General features: G+C 41.0%; 1 protein-coding gene across 1 annotated transcript in view; it reads right to left on the reverse strand.

The window, feature by feature from the left end:
• epha8 (EPH receptor A8) overlaps nucleotides 1-22,981 on the reverse strand; it is a 45,476-nt gene extending 22,495 nt beyond the window's left edge. The window contains exons 1-3 of the mRNA XM_062965688.1: nucleotides 22,699-22,981; nucleotides 14,363-14,427; nucleotides 8,573-9,236 (exon numbers count right to left, since the gene is read on the reverse strand). Of these exons, the coding sequence (XP_062821758.1) occupies nucleotides 8,573-9,236; nucleotides 14,363-14,427; nucleotides 22,699-22,930 (961 nt within the window). The 5' untranslated portion in view covers nucleotides 22,931-22,981. The remainder of the gene's footprint in view (nucleotides 1-8,572; nucleotides 9,237-14,362; nucleotides 14,428-22,698) is intronic.
• Between the last annotated feature and the right edge of the window lie 419 nt (nucleotides 22,982-23,400).

Raw genomic sequence — 23,400 nt, forward strand, 5'->3', positions numbered from 1 at the left:
ATCACTTAATTTCAACCCAAGCCCGACCAAGAAGCCATGAGATCGTGTCTCACACACCTGGATTCAAGGCCAAGCCCAACAAAGAAGCCATGAGATCGTGCCTCACACACCTGGATTCAAACCCAAGCCCAACCAGGAAGCCATGAGATCGTGCCTCACACACCTGGAAGCATCACATCATTTAAACCCAAGCCCGACCAAGAAGCCATGAGATCGTGCCTCACGTACCTGGAAGCATCACTTAATTTCAACCCAAGCCTGACCAAGGAGCCATGAGATCATGCCTCACACACCTGGGTTCAAGCCCAAGCCCAACCAAGAAGCCATGAGATCATGCCTCACGTACCTGGAAGCATCACATCATTTAAACCCAAGCCCAACCAAGAAGCCATGATATCATGCCTCACGTACCTGGAAACATCACTTAATTTCAACCCAAGCCCGACCAAGAAGCCATGAGATCGTGTCTCACACACCTGGATTCAAACCCAAGCCCAACCAGGAAGGCATGAGATCGTGCCTCACACACCTGGAAGCATCACATCATTTAAACCCAAGCCCGACCAAGAAGCCATGAGATCGTGTCTCACACACCTGGATTCAAGGCCAAGCCCAACAAAGAAGCCATGATATCGTGCCTCACACACCTGGATTCAAACCCAAGCCCAACCAGGAAGCCATGAGATTGTGCCTCACACACCTGGAAGCATCACATCATTTAAACCCAAGCCCGACCAAGAAGCCATGAGATCGTGCCTCACACACCTGGTTTTCAAGGACTTCCCATGGAGTCTCTCTAACTGCCGAATTAATCTATCTTTCACTCTGTGCGGAGACCTAATATTGCGGGAAAACTCCACATTATCTGAAGACCGATTCCCAAGAGAACTGGACTTTTCTCCTGTTGCTAAGGAATGAACATTGGACTCCAAAACATCTCATCTTCAACTGCCTGCATTTCTCTCTGATCTGAGGCCCGCAATTTACCATGATCTCACACAGATTCCATCCTCCTCCTGGTCCTCTGAAAAATACCCATCATCTTGTTGAGGACATCCCTAATATCTACAGAACTTTGGCGATTTCTACAGAGATCATTTCCCGATGAATCTGGGCCCAAACGAGTGTCCAAAATCCACACAGATTTTGATGTTTTGGACGAACAAAACGGGTGTGCAAGGGGTGCATAGAGCCTGTAGTCCGTGCGGAGCCCGTCCTGCTAATCCATCGATTCTCACCTAGGCAGACGGAGAAGGACATAATGTAGCGATAGCTTTTAAATGAGAATAGCTTGTCAGGGAAAGGTGGCAGCTGTAATTGAAGACCTCCAACATGGCTGCATAGAGAAAGGGCTTTAAATGCCGGTGTTTAAAAGCAAAGCACTTGAAGCTTTCTGCCTCGATAGGCAAACCTATTTTGCTTTCACCCGAGGTGTTGTCGACTTTTTTTATTTAAAAAAAGAACTCTTCAGTTCGTTTTGGAAAGAATGAGGGAGATTTACGACAGCTATTCTTTGGCCAAAATGGAACCGATCCTTTCGGGAATCTCCTGTCATTCCGATGAAGGTACCTGGAGAATACGCTCCTCGTTCTTCCTCCGATGTGGGGCAAACCCATTGATTACAATAGGCCGGGGAAACCTGATTTTGGTGGAACTGAAGCCCACCGTTTGCATACCATTGGCTTTTTATAAATACGTATTTAGGTACAATTTTGATTCGTAATTCGAATCTCCAAAGTTTTGTGATGATTTTGTTAGGATTCGTTTCTGTCATTTCTATGACTATCGGGATGAAACTTGGCACACTCGCAGGCAACATTTACGACTTCAAGCCCGCCAAGTTTCAGAAAGTTTCGGTCATCCACTGATTTTTTTTGGTAGGGTTTTAATAAATACGTATATAACCCCAGTTCCGATTCGTAATCCGAATCTTCGAGGTTTCGTAATGATTTCCTTAAGATTCATTCCATTTGCAGCAATGGTTCGTTTTTCTGTCATTTCTTTGTCTATCGGGATGAAACTTGGCACACTCACAGGCAACATTTACGACTTTAAGACCACCAAGTTTCAGAACGTTTCGGTCATCCACTAATTTTTTGTTGGGTTTTTAATAAATACGCATTTAGGACCAATTCCAATTTGTATTCTGAATCCCGAAGCTTCTGATGATTTCGTTAAGATTTGTTCCATTCACAGCAATAGCTCGTTTCTCTGTCATTTCTTTGTTTATCGGGATGAAACTTGGCACACTTATAGGCAACATTTACAACTTTAAGCCCACCAAGTTTCAGAAAGTTTTGGTCATCCATTGATTTTTTTTGTAGGATTTTAATAAATACGTATTTAGGCCCAGTTCTGATTCGTAATCTGAATCTCCGAAGCTTCGTGATTTCGTTAAGAACTGATCCATTCATGGCAATGGCTTGTTTCTCTGTCATTTCTTTGGTTATTGGGATGAAACTTGGAACACTTGTAGGCAACATTTATGACTTTAACCCCACCAAGTTTCATGTCAATAGCTCTAACAATGAGGGAGAAAGGAGCCCCTGAATTTTCCACAACGAAAAATTCGTACGATACGGACCGCTTACGATATTTTAGAGAAACTTTAGAAACGATTCCCATCCTTCCTAATTTAGCAATGAGTATTGAAACATTTCTTTCATTGGTCGCCCAGGTCTTGGAGTTGAAAGGCATGTTGTTTTCGGGAGCCTCGCTTTTCCTAAGTAAATGCTAAAGCTATAAATAAACCCGTCACTGTTCAAACATCCATAACAAATAAGACGCCTTGCTGCGAAAAGCACAGGGAAATTAATTTGGAGCCGCACTTTTGAGCACAACTGTCAAGGTAACGCATTTAATTTCTTCCTTCTTGTCTAAATCGGAGTTCCTCTGATATTTACAGAGAGATTATTAATGCCACAAAGTGGGGTTTATATATCTGTCTCAATGGCAGATCGGGAGGGAAATTTGGCTCAGCGGGCGAGATCCCGTTCCTGCCTCCGCAAGCAATTAAATAGGAAAGAACTGTCTTACGGATTATCGGCCTCACGGAAATAGGCATTTCCTATGGAAAAACTTATAGGCAAACAGACAGGCAAATTTCTTCCTTTTTCCCTTCCTTCCTTCTTTCCTTCCTTCCTTCCCCCCTTGGGGAGATAAGGCGGAAAACAAATAAAGTTTTATTATTTCATCATCATCATCATCATCATCATTATTATTATTCCTACCTTCTTTCGTTCCTTCCTTCTTTCTTTCCTTTTCTTCCTTCCTTCCATCCTTCCTTTCTACTTACCTTCCTTTCTTCCTTTATTCTTTCCTTCCTTCTTTCCTTCTTTCTTTCCTTCTTTCTTTCCTTCCTTCATTCCTTTTTACTTTCCCTTCTTCCTTCTTACCTTTGTTCGTTCGTTCCTTCTTTCCCTCCTTTCTACCTTCCTCCATTCCTTCCTTCCTTCTTTCCTACCTTTCTACTTACCTTCCTTCTTTCCTTTCTTTTTTCTTCATTTCTTCCTTTCTACTTATCTTCTTTCCTTCTTCCTTCTTTCCTTCCTACTTACCTTCCTTCCTTCCTTCCTTCCTTCCTACCTACCTTCTGTCATTTCTTCCTACCTTCCCTTCTTCCTTCCTTCTTTCCTTCCTTCCTTTCTTCCTTCATTCCTTTTTTACTTTTCCTTCTTCCTTCTTACCTTTGTTCCTTCCTTCCTTCTTTTTCTTTCCTTTTTTCTTCCTTCATTTCTACTTACCTTCCTTCTTTCCTTTCTTTTTCTTCATTCCTTCCTTTCTACTTATCTTCCTTCCTTTCTTCCTTCCTTCCTACCTATCTTCCGTCATTTCTTCCTACCTTCCCTTCTTCCTTCCTTCTTTCCTTCCTTCCTTTCTTCCTTCATTCCTTTTTTACTTTTCCTTCTTCCTTCTTACCTTTGTTCCTTCCTTCCTTCTTTTTCTTTCCTTTTTTCTTCCTTCATTTCTACTTACCTTCCTTCTTTCCTTTCTTTTTCTTCATTCCTTCCTTTCTACTTATCTTCCTTCCTTCCTTCCTTCCTTCCTTCCTTCCTTCCTTCCTTCCTTCCTTCCTTCCTATCTTCCGTCATTTCTTCCTACCTTCCCTTCTTCCTTCCTTCTTTCCTTCCTTCCTTTCTTCCTTCATTCCTTTTTTACTTTCCCTTCTTCCGTCTTATCTTTGTTCCTTCCTTCCTTCCTTCCTTCCTTCCTTCCTTCCTTCCTTCCTTCCTTCTTTTTCTTTCATTTTTCTTCCTTCCTTCCTTTCTACTTACCTTCCTTCTTTCCTTTCTTTTTCCTTCATGCCTTCCTACTTTTCTATAATAATAATAATAATAATAATAATAATAATAATAATAATAATAATAATAATTTTATTCTTATACCTCGCCCCATCTCCCCAAAGGGACTCGGGGCGGCTTACATGGGGCCAAGCCCGAACAGAACAATAAAAACAAGCCAAGAAAACCAATGAAACCAAACCATTCTACTTATCTTCCTTCCTTCTTTCATTCCTTCTTTCTATCCCTCCCTCCTTCCTTCTTTCAGTCCTTCCTTCCTTTCTTTCTTCATTCCTTCTTACCTTCCCTTCCTAACCGAAATACAAGAAAAGAGGGAGGAGAGAGCAGCCAGGGATATTAAAAGGCGGCTGAAAAAGTGGATATGAAAAGCACAGAAAAGCACGAAGGGGGAAACAAAGCACGCTGTTGGTAGCTTGGACTTCTTGATTCCTGTTCTTTATTTTATATTTCCAGGAATGCCGCAATCCCGCAGTCCGTCTGGATGAAGGCCTACTTTCCTGCGGATGTTTTCTCCGATTGTCGTCGGCGCGGTTATAGAGTCATCACGAGGGAAATGCCCCTGACAGCTGTATCCCCACGGATTTGCCTAATCCTTCCCTAAATCCGCCTTAAGATGCCGAACGGCCCGAGCGTTTTGCCGTAATGAGTTTAACGACGCCTTCCGCGAAAAGAAAAGAAGGAGGCTTCCCTTTCTCTCGAGGACGCGGGATGCGAGAAAGAGGAGAAAAGGAACCGCTTTCCCCATAACACGAGAGGTTTTTGTACACCTTTATCAGGCTCATTTGGATTGATTTCCAAGAAGGATCTATTTGATTGATTTACAGACCCTTCCACAATGCTTTTCCAAGTCGTGTGAGGTCTCCTTCGTGGAGAGAAAAGGTGGGATTACCCATAAATACAAACAATACGTAAACCTAAGGCTAGTGGGTCAAATATGGTGCTCCATGGCATGTGTCACATGTGACAAACTCAAGACCCGTGGACCAAATATGGCTCTCCGTGACTGTATATCACGTGACAAGCTCAAGACTCACAGGCCAAATATGGTCCTCCCTGACTTATCACATGCAACAATCTCAAGACCCATGGGCTGAATATGGCCCTCCATGATGTAGATCACATGTGTTAAGTTCATGACCCATGGGCCCAATATGGACCTCCATGACATATATTTCACGTGTCAAACTTGAGTCCCATGGGCCAAATATGGCCCTACATGGCATATATCACACACTACAAACTCAAGACCCGAGCCAAATATGGCTCTCCGTGACCATATATCACGTGACAAGCTCAAGACTCACAGGCCAAATATGGTCCTCTCCGTGATGTAGATCACATGTGTTAAGTTCATGACCCATGGGCCCAATATGGACCTCCATGACATATATTTCACGGGTCAAACTTGAGTCCCATGGGCCAAATATGGCCCTACATGGCATATATCACACACTACAAACTCAAGTCCCGAGCCAAATATGGCTCTCCGTGACCATATATCACGTGACAAGCTCAAGACTCACAGGCCAAATATGGTCCTTCCCGACTTATCATATGCAACAATCTCAAGACCCACGGGCTGAATATGGCCCTCCATGATATATATAGCATAGATCACACGTGTCAAGCTCGAGACCTGTGGGCCAAATCTGGCCTTCTGTGTCATTATATGTGGCCCTCCAAATGCTAGATTACAATTCCTGATTATGAGACATCATGACCATTGCTGATGGGAGTTAGGATCCAGAAACATCTATTCCATTGAGTCATTTGGATTTAGATACAAGACTTATGGATAGGATTGCCTGACATTGAAATGTCCTTTAGCTTTTGCAATTCCCATGATCCCCAGTCCACAAGAGTGATGAGAGGTGTCATTCGAGGATGATGATGGTACACTGATCCTCCATCCACAGGTCCAATGGTCCAATGAAGGCAACCATAAGGGTGAAAATGAGTTTGACACACCCCCTAATAATATAATCGTTGTATTCTTATATCCCGCCCCATCTCCCCGAAGGGACTCACATGGGGACCAGGCCCAGCGATACACAACAAAATACAATCACATAGATACATAAATACACACAAATGCCATATATGAATGACATTCTCAGATTTGGGGACGTCCTCGTTCGTAATGGGACCGAATGACATTCTCGCCTCTCAAGGGCACCTCGTGCACCATCCCAAAACTCGGCCGAAGAAACTCATCCACGTTCTTCCCGCGCGACTTTGGCAGAGGTAACCTTGGGCTGCGCGTTGAGTGCATCCTCCCCGTTTCCCTCCCTCCGAATATCAACAAAGCCCCCGATTGCTATTTGCTGAGGCTCCCCGAAAGAGCGTTTGAGAAGGAACGGGAAGCAAACAAAGCCTCCTGCGAGGAGCCCGGCGAGCCAGATGCTGTACACACGGAGCCCCAGGCCAGCACGCAGCGGGGCTCTCCGCACAGCTGCCGCCTCCTTATCGGCGTTTGTACAGTCGCGCAAACCTTCCCGGATCCCGCGTCCTTTCTCCGTCTCTCTGGGAAAACGCCTCCCGTCCGCCGCTGAGCTTGGAGCTCAGCCACACTCCGGGGTGATGGATTAAGGAGATAACTTTGTTCCTATCGACTTTGGGCTGTCGTTGTCGTCTTGGCTGCCGAAACTTCCTGCCAAAGACAACACGGGATTACGGAAAACGGCTGCCGAGAGAACGTACGAGCTCCAGAGGTGGACGGAGCCAAGGGGGGACTCTGGCACCGTGCCAGTTGCATATCGCTGGCGGGGAAGCCGCCGGCCACATGCCAAGCAATCGATGCGCCGGGGAGAGCACAATGGTGAGCCCATGCATTCATAGGGTCTTCTTAGGCCAGAAAGACTAAAAAACTCCCCCAAATTTAAAGGTATGATCACACAACACCATTAAGGAGAGCAACAATGGTGAGCCCATGCATTTCGTAAGCATTATCGCACGACACCATTAAAGAGCGCAACAACAGCAAGACCATGCGTCTTGTAGGGTTTTCTTAGGACTAAAAAACCTCCAGAGAAGGAGACCCCTCATACTTAAAGGCAGGATCACATGACACAATTAAGGAGCTCAACGACGGCAAGCCCATGCATTTCGTAAGGCATTATTGCACGACACCATTAAAGTGCGCAACGACAGCGAGCCCATGCGATTTGTAGGGTTTTCTTATGCCAGGAAGACTAAAAAACCTCCAGAGAAGGAGACTCCCCCATTTGTAAAGACATGATCACACGACACCATTAAGGAGCGCAATGACAGCGAGGCCATGCATTTTGTAAGGCATTATCACACAGCACTACTAAAGAGTGCAATGACGGCGAGGCCATGCATTTCGGAGGATTTTCTTCGGCCAGGAAGACTAAAAAACCTCTGGAAAAGAGACTCCCCATACTTAAAGGCAGTATCACACAACACGACTGCATAACACAATGACGGCGAGGCCATGTAGTTCGTAGGGTTTTCTTAGGCCAGGAAGACCGAAAAACCTCCAGAGAAGGAGACTCCTCCATACTTAAAGGCATTATCACACAACACCATTAAAGAGCGCAACAATAGTGAGGCCATGCATTTCGTAAGGCATTATCGCACGACACCATTAAAGGACGCAACATTGATGAACCCATGCATTTCGTAGGGTTTTCTTAGGCCAGGAAGACTGAAAAACCTCCAGATAAGGAGACTTTCTTAAAGGCATTATCTCACAACACCGTTAAAGAGTTATGGCTCTGCTTTAAATTCTGCCTCTTGTAGAATTCTGGGATTTGCAGTTTAGGCTTCTAAAAGGATCACCCAAAGAGGTTGTGAGCCTCACAAAAATACCAACCCCAGCATTGTCTAGGACACATAGCCGCATGATTTTAAATTACGGGCTAGAATAGCAACTCGTGTGATAATCTCCTTAGATTCCTGTATCCGAGAGCTTTATTCCCTTCCCTTGAACACTGGGAAACCCACACATTTCATAGCATTTTCTTAGGCCCTTATTAGGATTCGAAAGCATGTCTAATGTTGCCCTGTAGGAAGACATAACTCGTGTGATAATGTCCTTAGATTTCTCTATACCAGAGTTCTCCTCCCTTCCCTTGAACTATAGCACTGGAACAGAACAGAATAGTTATTGTCATCATACATGGTACAATAAAATTAAATGCCGTCACCGAGACACATCATACATGTAGAAGTAGAAAACCAAAACATGCATAATTCTAATCGCTATTGCGAAACATCAGTGCAAAACCTCACCTATCTGCGTTGCTTACCTCGGCAAGAATCCCTCAGCTCTTCGTATCCGGCGCTGCAGACGCACTTCCCGATGGGCACCAGCCATTCTCCTTCCGCGCTGCAGTACATTTTGGGGGTGTCCCTCTCCTCCGCGTTCCGGACGCACTCGCCGCGGACTTCCACGAGAGACGAGGAGTCGGCCCCGGTGATGGCCTCGGAGAACGAGGCCAGGTTCCTCACCATGGCTGGGCACTTCTTGTAGTAGACGCGGACGGAGACGACGGCGATGCAGGCGCCGATGTCCTGGAAGGCCAAGTAGAAGCCTCGCTTGGTCAGCGGCCCGACGCCCCGCACCTCGGTGTTGAGCTTGAGCCGCCGGACGCCCAGGTCCACGTTGGTGAAGCTCTCGTCGGCCGCGATGGTGTCGATCTTCACGAACTGGCTCTCGCGGGGGGCGCTGCCCAAGTCCCGGTCGGACTGGAGGTAGTAGAGGTTGAAGGTCTCCTTGCAGGTGCCCAGCACCCCGGGCATGCTGTTGCAGTCCCGCAGGGTGAAGCGGATCTCCGCATAGACCCGGTGCGCCCCGTGCCGCTGCACCCAACTCGTCCGCAGCCAGTTGTTCTGGTTCGGCGACATGACGTTGCACACTTGGTAGGTGTGGATCGGGTTGAAAAACTCGTCCATTTCATTGATGGAGTCCCACTGGGAGGAAACAGCAGGGGAAGGAGTTAGACAGATACTACTACTAGGTTAACCATTAATAGTCTAGCTCGCTGTTGACCCAAGCAGCCCGAAAAACAGTTGAATCACCCGAGTAGGGAATTTAGGTACCGCTTTATGCAAGGAGGCTAATTTAAATAATTTACACCACCATAAAACCTTCCAAAGTCGGATAGATATTACTACTAGGATAACCATTAATAGTCTAGCTCGCTGTTGACCTAAGCTGCCCGAAAGACACTTGCATCCGTCGAGTAGGAAATTTACGTACCGCTTTATGCAGGGAGGCTAATTTAACTAATTTACAACATCATAATGAGGAAGCACTCCATCAAGGACTAGGTTATTGACATATATGTATATTTAGTCTACACTAGCATCTATATATTATGTTTTAATTATGTTTTAATTATGTGTAGGCATCGAATTGTTGCCAATTGTGTTGCCCTGAGTCCCTTCGGGTGAGAAGGGCGGGATATAAATGTTTGAAATAAATAAATATATATACCCATCATTGTTTGGGTATGCATTTTCTAATGCTCGTTAGAAATTCTTATTAGAGGTTATAAATAATGTTACAACTCCGTGACCCTGAAGAAGTGAATGCAGAGGGTCAACTATTTAGTTCAGTATCCATACGGTTGAGAGAGGAACCCATATCTGTGTGTTGTCAAAGGCTGTCATGGCCGGAATCATTGGCGTGTTGTTGTATGGTTTCCAGACTGTGTGACCGTGTTCGAGCAGTGTTTGCTTCGATAGGAGAACGTGGCCACACAGCTCGGAAACCAGGCAACTACACCCCAGACCCATATCATCTCGTTCCCTGTTTCAAGTTCACGCCAAGGATCTTCAGCCCGGCTCTGACTTGGCACCGGCCTCGTTTCACATTCCGGGGATGGCTTGCTCTTCATTACCGACAAACACAATCCTTTCACAGCTGCATGAGATTGTGAAGCCAGAGGAAGGAGGGAGGAGATCTCCGTGCGCCTTGCATGCAAGAGCGAGCCTGCAGAAAAAATAATAACGGAGGAGGAAAGTGCTGGGAAGAGCACTTCGAGGCCACGGCCTGTGCCAAATGTTCTCCGGAGAGGTTTTTTGACAGGGCGACGGACCCAGAAACGAGTGGCTTTCGCTTCAGTTCTGCAACTGAATCCATTCGTTGTTAGACTGAGCTCGCCAGGCACGGACCCCGTTATCTGCGGTCGTAGTCCTAAATTTGAGTAAGCTATGAGTTTAACTTAGAAATCGCAATCCTAGAACACTATTTATTGTTAGCGTGAGCTCGCCAGGCATGGACCCCGTTATCTGCTGCCCTAGTCTTAAATCTGAGTATGCTAAGAGTTTGAGTAACTTTGAAATTGCAATCCTAGAACACTAATCTATTTACTGTTAGTGTGAGCTCGCCAGGCATGGACCCCGTTATCTGCGGTCGTAGTCTCGCCAGGCATGGACCCTGTTATCTGGGCTCGTAGTCCTAAATATGAGTAAGCTATGAGTTTGAGTAACTTAGAAATCGCAATCCTAGAACACTAATCTATTTATTGTTAGTGTGAGCTCGCCAGGCATGGACCCCGTTATCTGCGGTCGTAATCTTAAATTTGAATACGCTATGAGTTTGAGTAACTTTGAAATTGCAATCCTAGAACACTAATCTATTTATTGTTAGTGTGAGCTTGCCAGGCATGGACCCCGTTATCTGCGGTTGTAGTCCTAAATATGAGTAAGCTATGAGTTTGAGTAACTTAGAAATTGCAATCCTAGAACACTAATCTATTTATTGTTAGCGTGAGCTTGCCAGGCATGGACCCCGTTATCTGCGGTTGTAGTCCTAAATATGAGTAAGCTATGAGTTTGAGTAACTTAGAAATTGCAATCCTAGAACACTAATCTATTTATTGTTAGCGTGAGCTTGCCAGGCATGGACCCCGTTATCTGCGGTTGTAGTCCTAAATATGAGTAAGCTATGAGTTTGAGTAACTTAGAAATTGCAATCCTAGAACACTAATCTATTTATTGTTAGCGTGAGCTTGCCAGGCATGGACCCCGTTATCTGCTGCCCTAGTCTTAAATCTGAGTATGCTATGAATTTGAGTAACTTTGAAATTGCAATCCTAGAACACTAATCTATTTATTGTTAGTGTGAGCTTGCCAGGCATGGACCCCGTTATCTGCGGTTGTAGTCCTAAATATGAGTAAGCTATGAGTTTGAGTAACTTAGAAATTGCAATCCTAGAACACTAATCTATTTATTGTTAGCGTGAGCTTGCCAGGCATGGACCCCGTTATCTGCGGTTGTAGTCCTAAATATGAGTAAGCTATGAGTTTGAGTAACTTAGAAATTGCAATCCTAGAACACTAATCTATTTATTGTTAGCGTGAGCTTGCCAGGCATGGACCCCGTTATCTGCTGCCCTAGTCTTAAATCTGAGTATGCTATGAATTTGAGTAACTTTGAAATTGCAATCCTAGAACACTAATCTATTTATTGTTAGTGTGAGCTTGCCAGGCATGGACCCCGTTATCTGCGGTTGTAGTCCTAAATATGAGTAAGCTATGAGTTTGAGTAACTTAGAAATTGCAATCCTAGAACACTAATCTATTTATTGTTAGCGTGAGCTTGCCAGGCATGGACCCCGTTATCTGCGGTTGTAGTCCTAAATATGAGTAAGCTATGAGTTTGAGTAACTTAGAAATTGCAATCCTAGAACACTAATCTATTTATTGTTAGCGTGAGCTTGCCAGGCATGGACCCCGTTATCTGCGGTTGTAGTCCTAAATATGAGTAAGCTATGAGTTTGAGTAACTTAGAAATTGCAATCCTAGAACACTAATCTATTTATTGTTAGCGTGAGCTTGCCAGGCATGGACCCCGTTATCTGCTGCCCTAGTCTTAAATCTGAGTATGCTATGAATTTGAGTAACTTTGAAATTGCAATCCTAGAACACTAATCTATTTATTGTTAGTGTGAGCTTGCCAGGCATGGACCCCGTTATCTGCGGTTGTAGTCCTAAATATGAGTAAGCTATGAGTTTGAGTAACTTAGAAATTGCAATCCTAGAACACTAATCTATTTATTGTTAGCGTGAGCTTGCCAGGCATGGACCCCGTTATCTGCGGTTGTAGTCCTAAATATGAGTAAGCTATGAGTTTGAGTAACTTAGAAATTGCAATCCTAGAACACTAATCTATTTATTGTTAGCGTGAGCTTGCCAGGCATGGACCCCGTTATCTGCTGCCCTAGTCTTAAATCTGAGTATGCTATGAATTTGAGTAACTTTGAAATTGCAATCCTAGAACACTAATCTATTTATTGTTAGTGTGAGCTTGCCAGGCATGGACCCCGTTATCTGCGGTCGTAGTCTCGCCAGGCATGGACCCTGTTATCTGGGCTCGTAGTCCTAAATATGAGTAAGCTATGAGTTTGAGTAACTTGGAAATCGCAATCCTAGAACACTAATCCATTCCTTGTTAGTGTGAGCTCGCCAGGCACGGATCCCATTATCTGCGGTCGTAGTCTCGCCAGGTACGGTCCCCGTTATCTGCAGTCATAGTCTTAAGTCTGAGTATGCTATGAGTTTGAGTAACTCATAGAAATCCTAGAACAGTAATCCATTTGTAGTTAGCTTGAGCTTGCCAGGCACAAACCTTGTTATCTGTAGTCGTAGTATTAAATCTGAGTATGCTATGAGTTTGAGTAACTCATAGCAACCCTAGAACAGTAATCCATTTGTAATTAGCTTGAGCTCGCCGGGCACAGACCTTGTTATCTGTAGTCGTAGTCTTAAGTCTGAGTATGCTATGAGTTTGAGTAACTCATAGCAATCCTAGAACATGGATCCATTTGTACTAGTTTGCTTGAGCTTGCCAGGCACGGATCCCATGATCTACGGTTGTAGTCCTAAATGAGTATGCTATGGGATTGAGTAAGTTTGAGATTGCAATCCTACAACTGGAAGAGACCCCAAGGCTTATGAACGGCATCTTCTCTAAGGTCACTTTTACGACTCTCCGAGAATCCTAGAATTGGAAGCGACCAATATGGCCGTCCAGTCTTCTTTCTACCAGGTAGGAAGATACCATCTAAGCTCTCCCAACAGATGGACGTTCAAACTCTGCTAATAATAATAATAGAATTGGAAGAGATCAAAAGGACCATCCAGTCTTTTTTCTGTCCGGCAGGAAGATACCATCCGAGCTCTCCCAACAGATGGCCAACGAAGCTCTAATAATACAGTCACATGGGTGCCATTCCAATCCACTAAAAATAAATAATAATAATAATAATAGAATAAAATTGTAAGAAAGCAAAAGGACCATCGAGTCCGACCCCCTTCTTTCTGCCATAAAGGAAGACACAATCAAAGGCCTCCCAACGGATGGCCATTCAAGCTCTAATAATAATAATTATTATAATCATGAGGATATTCTTGTCGCTGGTTGAGATTTTCCCTCCCTTCGCATGTCATTGAGACAAGGTCCCCCAGCAAGATGAAAACGAGGACGTCGCAATTAATGCGGCAGGCAAGTCGGTTTGATTATATTATCTGCAATTGCGGACGCCGCTAACAGTTTTAAGTGAAAGTCAACACGAGATTTAGGTAATTTTTTAAACCGTATTATAAAGGGATCGAGATGCAAATCATAGATATGGTGGTGGTTTTAAGCTCGGGAGGAATGAGAGGAAGGCGAAAGAAAGTTCCTTTTGTTGAGCATTGCGTTTGTTTTTTGATCCGCTCATCGAATCGATTCACGGCCAATCCGAACTTTGGAAGTTACTCGTAAGTTACACTTCACTTCGTAGTCTTTTTTGGTAGAGACAGATATACATATTTTGACTTTTGTATATAGAGATGTGTTGCTGTGTTGTGCTAAAGTGGACATTTAATAAACAACAACAACAACAATAGTAATAATAATAATAATAATAATAATAATAATAATAATAATGGCAACATTGACACTTAACCCAACAGTTGGACATCACCATTGGTGTCCATCTCAATATGAAGAGCTACATACCACCACACAATGGTTATTTATGAGCAGAGACGTTGTCTAAGCCCCACAGGGTTTTGTCTTTACGTATCGGGACATTTCGTATACTTACCCCATGAGAAGGGTAGGTGAGCCAGCCCCAGTCGCCGATAATGGTGGAAGTGTCCAGCAAATTCACTGCCAAAACAGAGAAGGAAAAGGTCCATTAGATCACCAGAATCCATTTGAACTGTGTTATCCGCTCAGCGTAGACTCATATAGGACCTTGTCACGTTGAGATACAACCCGTTTCCCTCATCCACTGATTTTTAACGATATTTTTGAAGTTTTTGCAAACTCCTTGAGTTTCTCTATAATGACACACCATGACCAGGGCATTATTCCCCACAAGTTTCAGAAAGATTCGCACATCTATCCGGTTTTTGGGGGGAAATTTTTTAAACTTTTCCCCATCTATCTGTTTGTCTGTCCAAGCATCCATACGTCCATCTATCCAACTTCCAATTTTCTTCTTCTGCTTTCTGTCCACCCTTCCTTCCTTCCTTCCTTCCATCCATCCATCCATCCATCCATCCATCCATCTGTCCATCCTATGGATGTCCATTCATCCATGCTTCCATTCATCCATCAGTCCACCTATCCATTTTTCCATCCATCCATCCATCCATCCATCCATCCATCCATCCATCCATCCATCTGTCCATCTCTCCATTCATCCATGCTTCCATCCATCCATCAGTCCACCTATCCATTTTTCCATCCATCCATCCATCCATCTCTCCATTCATCCTTGCTTCCATTCATCCATCTATCCAACTTTCAATTTTCCGTCCTTCCTTCCATCCATCCATCCATCCATCCATTGATCCATTCATCCATGCTTCCATTCATCCATCAGTCCACCTATCAATTTTTCCATCCATCCATCCATCCATCCATCCATCCATCCATCCATCCATCCATCCATCGATCCATTCATCCATGCTTCCATTCATCCATCTATCCAACTTTCAATTTTCCTTCCTTCCTTCCTTCCTTCCTTCCTTCCTTCCTTCCTTCCATCCATCCGTCCATCTCTCCATTCATCCATGCTTCCATTCATCCATCAGTCCACCTATCCATTTTTCCTTCCATCTATCCAGCCATCCATCCACCCGTCTATCCAACCTCCCTTCCATCCTTCCTTCTCTCCATCTATCCATACATTTATCCTTCCATCTATTTATCAATCAATCAATCAATCAATCAATCTATCTATCCATCATCTTAAGCGTTGGACTGGATGGTCCTTGGAGTCTCTTTCAACTCTAGGAGTCTATCTATCTATCTATCTATCTATCTATCTATCTATCTATCTATATCTATCTATTTATATCTATCTATCTATCTATCTATCTATCTATCTATCTATCTATCTATCTATATCTATCTATCTATTATCTATCTATCTATATCTATTATCTATCTATCTATCTATTTATATCTATCTATCTATCTATCTATCTATCTATCTATCTATATCTATCTATTTATATCTATCTATCTATCTATCTATCTATCTATCTATCTATCTATCTCTATCTATTATCTATCTATCTATATCTATTATCTATCTATCTATCTATTTATATCTATCTATCTATCTATCTATCTATCTATCTATATCTATCTATTATCTATCTATCTATCTATCTATTTATATCTATCTATCTATCTATCTATCTATCTATCTATCTATATCTATCTATTATCTATCTATCTATATCTATCTATCTATCTCTATCTATTATCTATCTATCTATCTATCTATATCTATCTATCTATCTATCTATCTCTATCTATTATCTATCTATCTATATCTATCTATCTATTATCTATCTATCTATATCTATTATCTATCTATCTATCTATCTATCTATTTATATCTATCTATCTATCTATCTATCTATATCTATTATCTATCTATCTATCTATCTATTTATATCTATCTATCTATCTATCTATTATCTATCTATCTATATCTATCTATCTATCTATCTCTATCTATCTATTATCTATCTATCTATCTATCTATCTATCTATCTATCTATATCTATCTATCTATCTATTATCTATCTATCTATATCTATTATCTATTTATCTCTATCTATCTATCTATCTATCTATCTATCTATCTATCTATCCATCCTTCCTTCCATCTACCTATCTAATATGGATTGGACTGGATGACCCTCTTTTTTTAAAAAAATAAATACAAGAGCTATCTGCTTGATTTTACCTACAATGGCCCAAGATAAATAGGGCACCATTCCTCCCAAGTTTCAGAAATATTCGCACATCGACTGATTTTTGGGGATTTTTTTACAGTTTTCACAAAATGCCACAACTGCTATCTCCTTGAACGTCTCTATATACAATACACAACCCATAGCACAAAACTCCAATTTAAGAATTTTCCTGAGTAAGATGTACTTACTCAGCCCTCTTTGCAAATCAAATAATTGATTGCTGTTACAGACGGACACTGGGGAAGCGAGTGGAATTCTGGGAAATGTAGTTTAGGGCCGGGTCTTTTGACTTCTCGCCTTCCCAAACTACATTTCCCAGGCTTCTCAGTCTGCCTCCCAATTGCAATAGGCAACCTTAAAATGGAATGGGCTCTTTGGTTTCGCACCAAGTGACTTTCGGAAACTTACGAGTTTTATTGAACAGTAACGAAAAGTCAGAGGTGAGGTTTTCGATTCTTGAGTTTTTTGCGTGGCCACCCATTGCGTTTCTTAATATTGCCTTGGTATGTGAATCTTACGAAATAATACGAACTACGAGGCAGAAACGACTATTTTGCACAGCCCTATTCTCCTATATTGTATTTTATGACTATTTTATGACTGTTTTAACTGTTTTAATCATTTTAGTTTATTGTATATCAGTGTAACGGCATCAATTGCCACTTGCAAGCCGCCCTGAGTCCCCTCGGGTGAGAAGGGCGGGGTATAAATAATAGAAATAAATAAATAAATAAATAAATAAATATATGGCCTGGAGATTAATGCCCTGAGATTCCGATACTTAAGAGTGCTTAGTGATGTTCGGACTTTCTTATGTGGTTTTTATGACTTGCTTTTATGGTCTGATTATTGGTTTCATGGGTTTTCTTGTCTTGTTTTTATTGTTGGACCCATGTAAGCCACCCGAGTCCCTTCGGGGAGATGGGGCGGGGTATAAAAATAAAATTATTATTATTATTATTATTATTATTATTATTATTATTATTATTATTGGTCAACTGATCTAGATTAGCTGACATATGGCAAAGAATCCCCAATATCTGGATCTAAACAAATAATAATAATAGGGATAAGGGGAGGGTACATGCCTCCCATTGAAATGTAGGGTCTGGTGTTGATAATCCCGCTCCCCAAATTGAAGTACTTGCATGATTTCTATGCTTCCATGACCAATTCTAGAAGACTAATCCAACTGTCTCGACCCATCCGGAATTATGTCCATTGGTAGTCGAATCATCCAACGGAATAGTCTGAAATTGTTTTTATATTTTAAATGGGCATATTTGTTTTTAATCATTATTATGCCTATGCTTATGTTTTATTACAGGGCTGTTGTATGTTCTATGTGGTATTTGTATGTTTACTATGTGTCCCTTCCGGGAGATCGAGTGGTGTATAAATAAAGTTTTGTTGTTGTTGAAATCCATTCATTGTTAGCTTGAGCTCGCCAGGCACGGACCCCGTTATCTGCGGCCGTAGTCCGAAATTTGGGGATGCCATGAGTTTGAGTAACTTAGAAATCGCAATCCTACAACTGGAAGCGAACCCAAGAATTAAGAACGGCATCTTCTCTAAGGTCACGTTTACGACTCTCCGAGAATCCTAGAATCGGAAGAGACCCGTCTTCTTTTCACCAGGCAGGAAGACACCATCCTATTGAAATAGAGGGTCTGGTGTTGATAACCCCCCTCCCCAAATTGAAGTATAGACACAATTTCTACGCCTTCCTGGCCGTTTTCTGCATGCGGAATGCAACAGCCACTGCGACGGAAGAATTACAAAAAAATTACATCTAATAACGTAAGTGGGGGTCTCTCCACTGACACCACGTCGCTTGTTAATTGAAGTTGCTTTGATGGTTATCTCGGCACACGTTTCCTCTTATCGGAAAGAGCAGGAGTGGAGCGAGAAGGAGAGAACGCGAGGCTGCCTTTTCGCTCGATGCTTTTGCCGCGGAGATTGAACCCGTTCACGTTAACGCATCGGAAGCACTTGGGTCGTTCCCAAAGCCCGGCAGCGAAACGGGCCTCCGTCGTGCTTCCCGTCTCGTTTCCACGTATTGTTGACCTTTGCAAACTGAACGGAGCCGGATCAAGGGGCAGGTGGGATATCCTTCAAAGCCGAGGAAGGGAAGGGAAGCTTAGGCGGATTGTGCGGCTAAATCCCGGCATAAGACGGTCTTGTCTAGCTGAGATTTGGCCACACACACAGCCATCCCTTTTTACGATTTTCTGAGGTTCGTTTCTCCATCATTTTTACATCTATCGGGATGAAACCTGACACACTTATATTCAATATTTACTACTTTAAGCCTGCCAAGTTTCGGAATGTTTCGGTCATCCACTGGTTTTTAGGAATTTTGCAAAATATTTTACAAATACATTTTTCTTTAAAAAAAATCGTTACAAGTGATACCCTCTTGAATTTTTGCACAATGGGACAAAATAAGCAGGGCATCAATCCTGAAAAGTTTCAGAAATATCCGTTCATCTACTGATTTTAAGGAATTTGTTTAAGATTCGGAGATGTTCCATTTCGACTCGTAATTCGAATCTCCGAAACTTTGTAATTGTTTCGTTAGTGGCCATGGGGAAGATTTGGAGGCTCATTTCTCTATCATCTTTAAGGCTATCAGTCTGAATCTTGGCACACTTGTAGGCAACATTGACAACTTTACGCCTGCCATGTTTCGGAATATTTTGGTCATCTACTGATTTTTAAGAATTTTTTAAAGATTTTACAAATACAAGAGCTATCCCCTTGAATTTTTGCAGAATGAGACAACACAAGTAGGGCAAGTTTCAGAAACATTAGTTCATCTACTGATTTTTAGGAATTTGTTTAAGATTCGGAGGGGTCCCGTTTCGACTCGTAATCCGAATCTCAGAAGCTTCGTAATTGTTTCGTGAGAAGTAACGGGGAAAATTTAGAGGCTCGTTCCTCTGTCACTTTGTTGGCCTCCCTCTGCTTGTGCGCGGCTATAGTTTTCTCTCTCTGCTCTGCATTCCACTCCTTCTGCATTCCCTTTAATTGCTTAATTTCTAAAACTAATTAACCAATTTCTCCAGTTAATTATGGGATTTGCCGAGTTTGCCTCTGCTCGGAGGTCCTCTGCATCCTTTATTACGGACGTACATGGGCGAAATGACAAAAAAGGGAGGCGCCGTCGTGCAACTCACACGTCTTATGCGACTCCGACTCCCAGGGTTCCATAGCATGGAGACGTTGCACTTCAAGCGGTATCAAACTGCATTAATTTGACGGTGTAGACCAGCCCTCTGGGTGATTACCTCAGGCCCGCCTAATTTCCCCTGACCTCTTGACATAAGGACATGGTGGCTTACTACGTCCTTACGCCGAAAAGATGTGGGAGGAAAGCTCTCTGGAGCGCTCTCGGCTACCGCGTGTCCCGCCCTCCTCCCGGCATAAGGATGGGGCTACTCGCTATGCTGGGAGGACAGCTCAAGGAAGGCACGTGGTGGCTGAGAGCCCTCCAGAGCTTTCTCAGCCACCTCCTGTCTTGCCCTCCTGTTGTGTCCGAATGCCAAAAGATGGGGAGGAAGGCACACAGCAGCCGAGAGCCCTCAGGAGCGCTCTCAGCTACCACGTGTCCCGCCCTCCTCCCGGCATAAGGATGGGGCTACTCGCTATGCTGAGAACGTGGTGGCTGAGAGCTCTCTGGAGCACTCTCAGCAGCTGCCTGTCTCATCCTCCTTCTATGATTACATTATTATTTTTTCAATTATTCTATTATCATTATAATATATTATTCTATTATTACATTATTATTATTATATTCTATTATTATATTGTATTATTCTATTATATAATAATAATAATAATAATAATAATAATAATAATAATAATAATAATATATCCATAGTAATAGCAATGTGATTTCTTACCCGCCTCAACTCGAGGCAAGTTAGTGACGGCATAACGGAGACCCGTAAACAAACCTTGCAAAAATCCTATATTATTATTATTATACCATTATTACATTATTATTATTGTATTATTCTATTATCATTATATTATATTATTCTATTATCATTATATCATTCTATTATTACATTATTATTATTATCTTATTCTATTATTATTATATTGTATTATTCTATTATATAATAATAATAATAATAATAATAATAATAATAATAATAATAATAATAATAATATAGCCATAGTAATAGCAATGTGTTTTCTTACCTGCCTGAACTCGAGGAAAGTTAGTGACGGCATAACGAAGACCCATAAGCAAAGATTACAAAAATCCTTTATTATTATTATTATTATTATTATTATTATTATTATTGTATCATATCATTATTGTATTATTATTCTGTTATTATTACTATATTCTATTATTATATAATATGATAATAATAATAATATATCCATAGTAATAGCAATGTGATTTCTTACCCGCCTCAACTCGAGGCAAGTTAGTGACGGCATAACGGAGACCCATAAGCAAACATTGCAAAAATCTTATATTATTATTATTATTGTATTATATCATTATTATATTATTATAGTATTATCATTACTTTAGTGACGGCATAACGGAGATCCATAAACAAACATTGCAAAAATCCTATATTATTATTATTATTATTGTATTATATGATTATTGTATTATTATAGTATTATCATTAATATATTGTATTATTATTTAATATGATGATGATGATGATGATGATGATGATGATAATAATAATAATAATAATAATAATAATAATAATAATAATAATAATATATCCATAGTAATAGCAATGTGATTTCTTACCCGCCTCAACTCGAGGCAAGTTAGTGATGGCATAATGGAGATCCATAAACAAACATTGCAAAAATCTTATATTATTATTATTATTGTATTATTGTATTATTATAATATTATCATTACTATATTGTATTATTATATAATATGACAATAATAATAATAATAATAATAATAATGCCATAGTAATAGCAATGTGAATTCTTACCTGCCTGAACTTGAGGCAAGTTAGTGACGGCATAACGGAGACCCATAAGCAAACCTTGCAAAAATCCTATATTATTATTATTATTATTATTATTATTATTATTACACTATTATTACTCTATTATATTCTATTATTATACTATTGTATTATTATTATTATTATTATTATTATTATTATTATTATTATTATTATTATTTAGTAATAATAATGTGAATTCTTTCCTGCCTGAACTCGAGGCAAGTTAGTGACGGCATAATGGAGACCCATAAGCAAACCTTGCAAAAATCTTATATTATTATTATTATTGTATTATTATAATATTATCATTACTATATTGTATTATTATATAATATGATGATGATGATAATAATAATAATAATAATAATAATAATAATAATAATAATAATGCCATAGTAATAGCAATGTGAATTCTTACCTGCCTGAACTCGAGGTAAGTTAGTGACGGCATACCGGAGACCCATAAGCAAACCTTGCAAAAATCCTATATTATTATTATTATTATTATTACACTATTATTACCCTATTATATTCTATTATTATTATACTATATTATTATTATTAATTATTATTATTATTATTTAGTAATAATAATGTGAATTCTTTCCTGCCTGAACTCGAGGCAAGTTAGTGACGGCATAACGGAGACCCATAAGCAAACCTTGCAAAAATCTTATATTATTATTATTATTGTATTATTATAATATTATCATTACTATATTCTATTATTATATAATATGATGATGATATGAAGAATTCACATTGCTATTACTAAATAATAATAATAATAATAATAATAATAATAATAATAATACAATAGTATAATAATAGAATATAATAGAGTAATAATAGTGTAATAATAATAATAATAATAATATAGGATTTTTACAAGGTTTGCTTATGGGTCTCCGTTATGCCGTCACTAACTTGCCTCGAGTTCAGGCGGGTAAGAAATCACATTGCTATTACTATGGCATTATTATTATTATTATTATTATTATTATTATTATTATTATTATTATTTAGTAATAGCAATGTGAATTCTTTCCTGCCTGAACTCGAGGCAAGTTAGTGACGGCATAACGGAGACCCATAAGCCAACCTTGCAAAAATCCCCTAAATGGATGAATGCATGCACACTCTCTCAGCCTTACCTTGGCTGCCGGGAGGGACGGAGAGGCAGGCAATAACCCATGCCGAGAGGAAAAGCAAGGCACCGGCCAAGGAAGCCATGCCGAAGCCGTGTTGCCAGCCGTGTTGCCAGCCGTGTTGCCTGCTTCTGGTCCGGACCCCGAATGCCTCCCGGTCTGTCTTGCATCCCGGCATGTGACGGCACGGATGGCAGCCAATGGGAGGGAGGCAACGGGCTTTCCCCCTCCTCGACATATATCATGCATGCACATACATCACGGGAGGAGGGGGAAAAGGAAGGTTTCTCTCCTGCATCCTCAGCCTCTTGGCAGAAGTGGTCCAGGGCAAGTTGTTTGGCACGGTTGCTAGGCAACCCCCGTGCGGGCTCCGTCCCTGCCTCCTGGGCTTGGTCCAAAGGCTGGGAGGAGGCTATATTTATTATTATTATTATTATTATTATTATTATTATTATTATTATTATTATTATTACAGTAGAGTCTCACTTATCCAACACTCGCTTATCCAACATTCTGGATTATCCAACGCATTTTTGTAGTCAATGTTTTCAATGCATCGTGATATTTTGGTGCTAAATTCGTAAATACAGTAATTACAACATAACATTACTGTGTATTGAACTACTTTTTCTGTCAAATTTGTTGTATCACATGATGTTTTGGTGCTTAATTTGTAAAATCATAACCTAATTTGATGTTTAATTGGCT

The sequence above is a fragment of the Anolis carolinensis genome, unplaced genomic scaffold (genome assembly GCF_035594765.1).
Source record: "Anolis carolinensis isolate JA03-04 unplaced genomic scaffold, rAnoCar3.1.pri scaffold_15, whole genome shotgun sequence".
Classification (NCBI taxonomy): domain Eukaryota; kingdom Metazoa; phylum Chordata; class Lepidosauria; order Squamata; family Dactyloidae; genus Anolis; species Anolis carolinensis.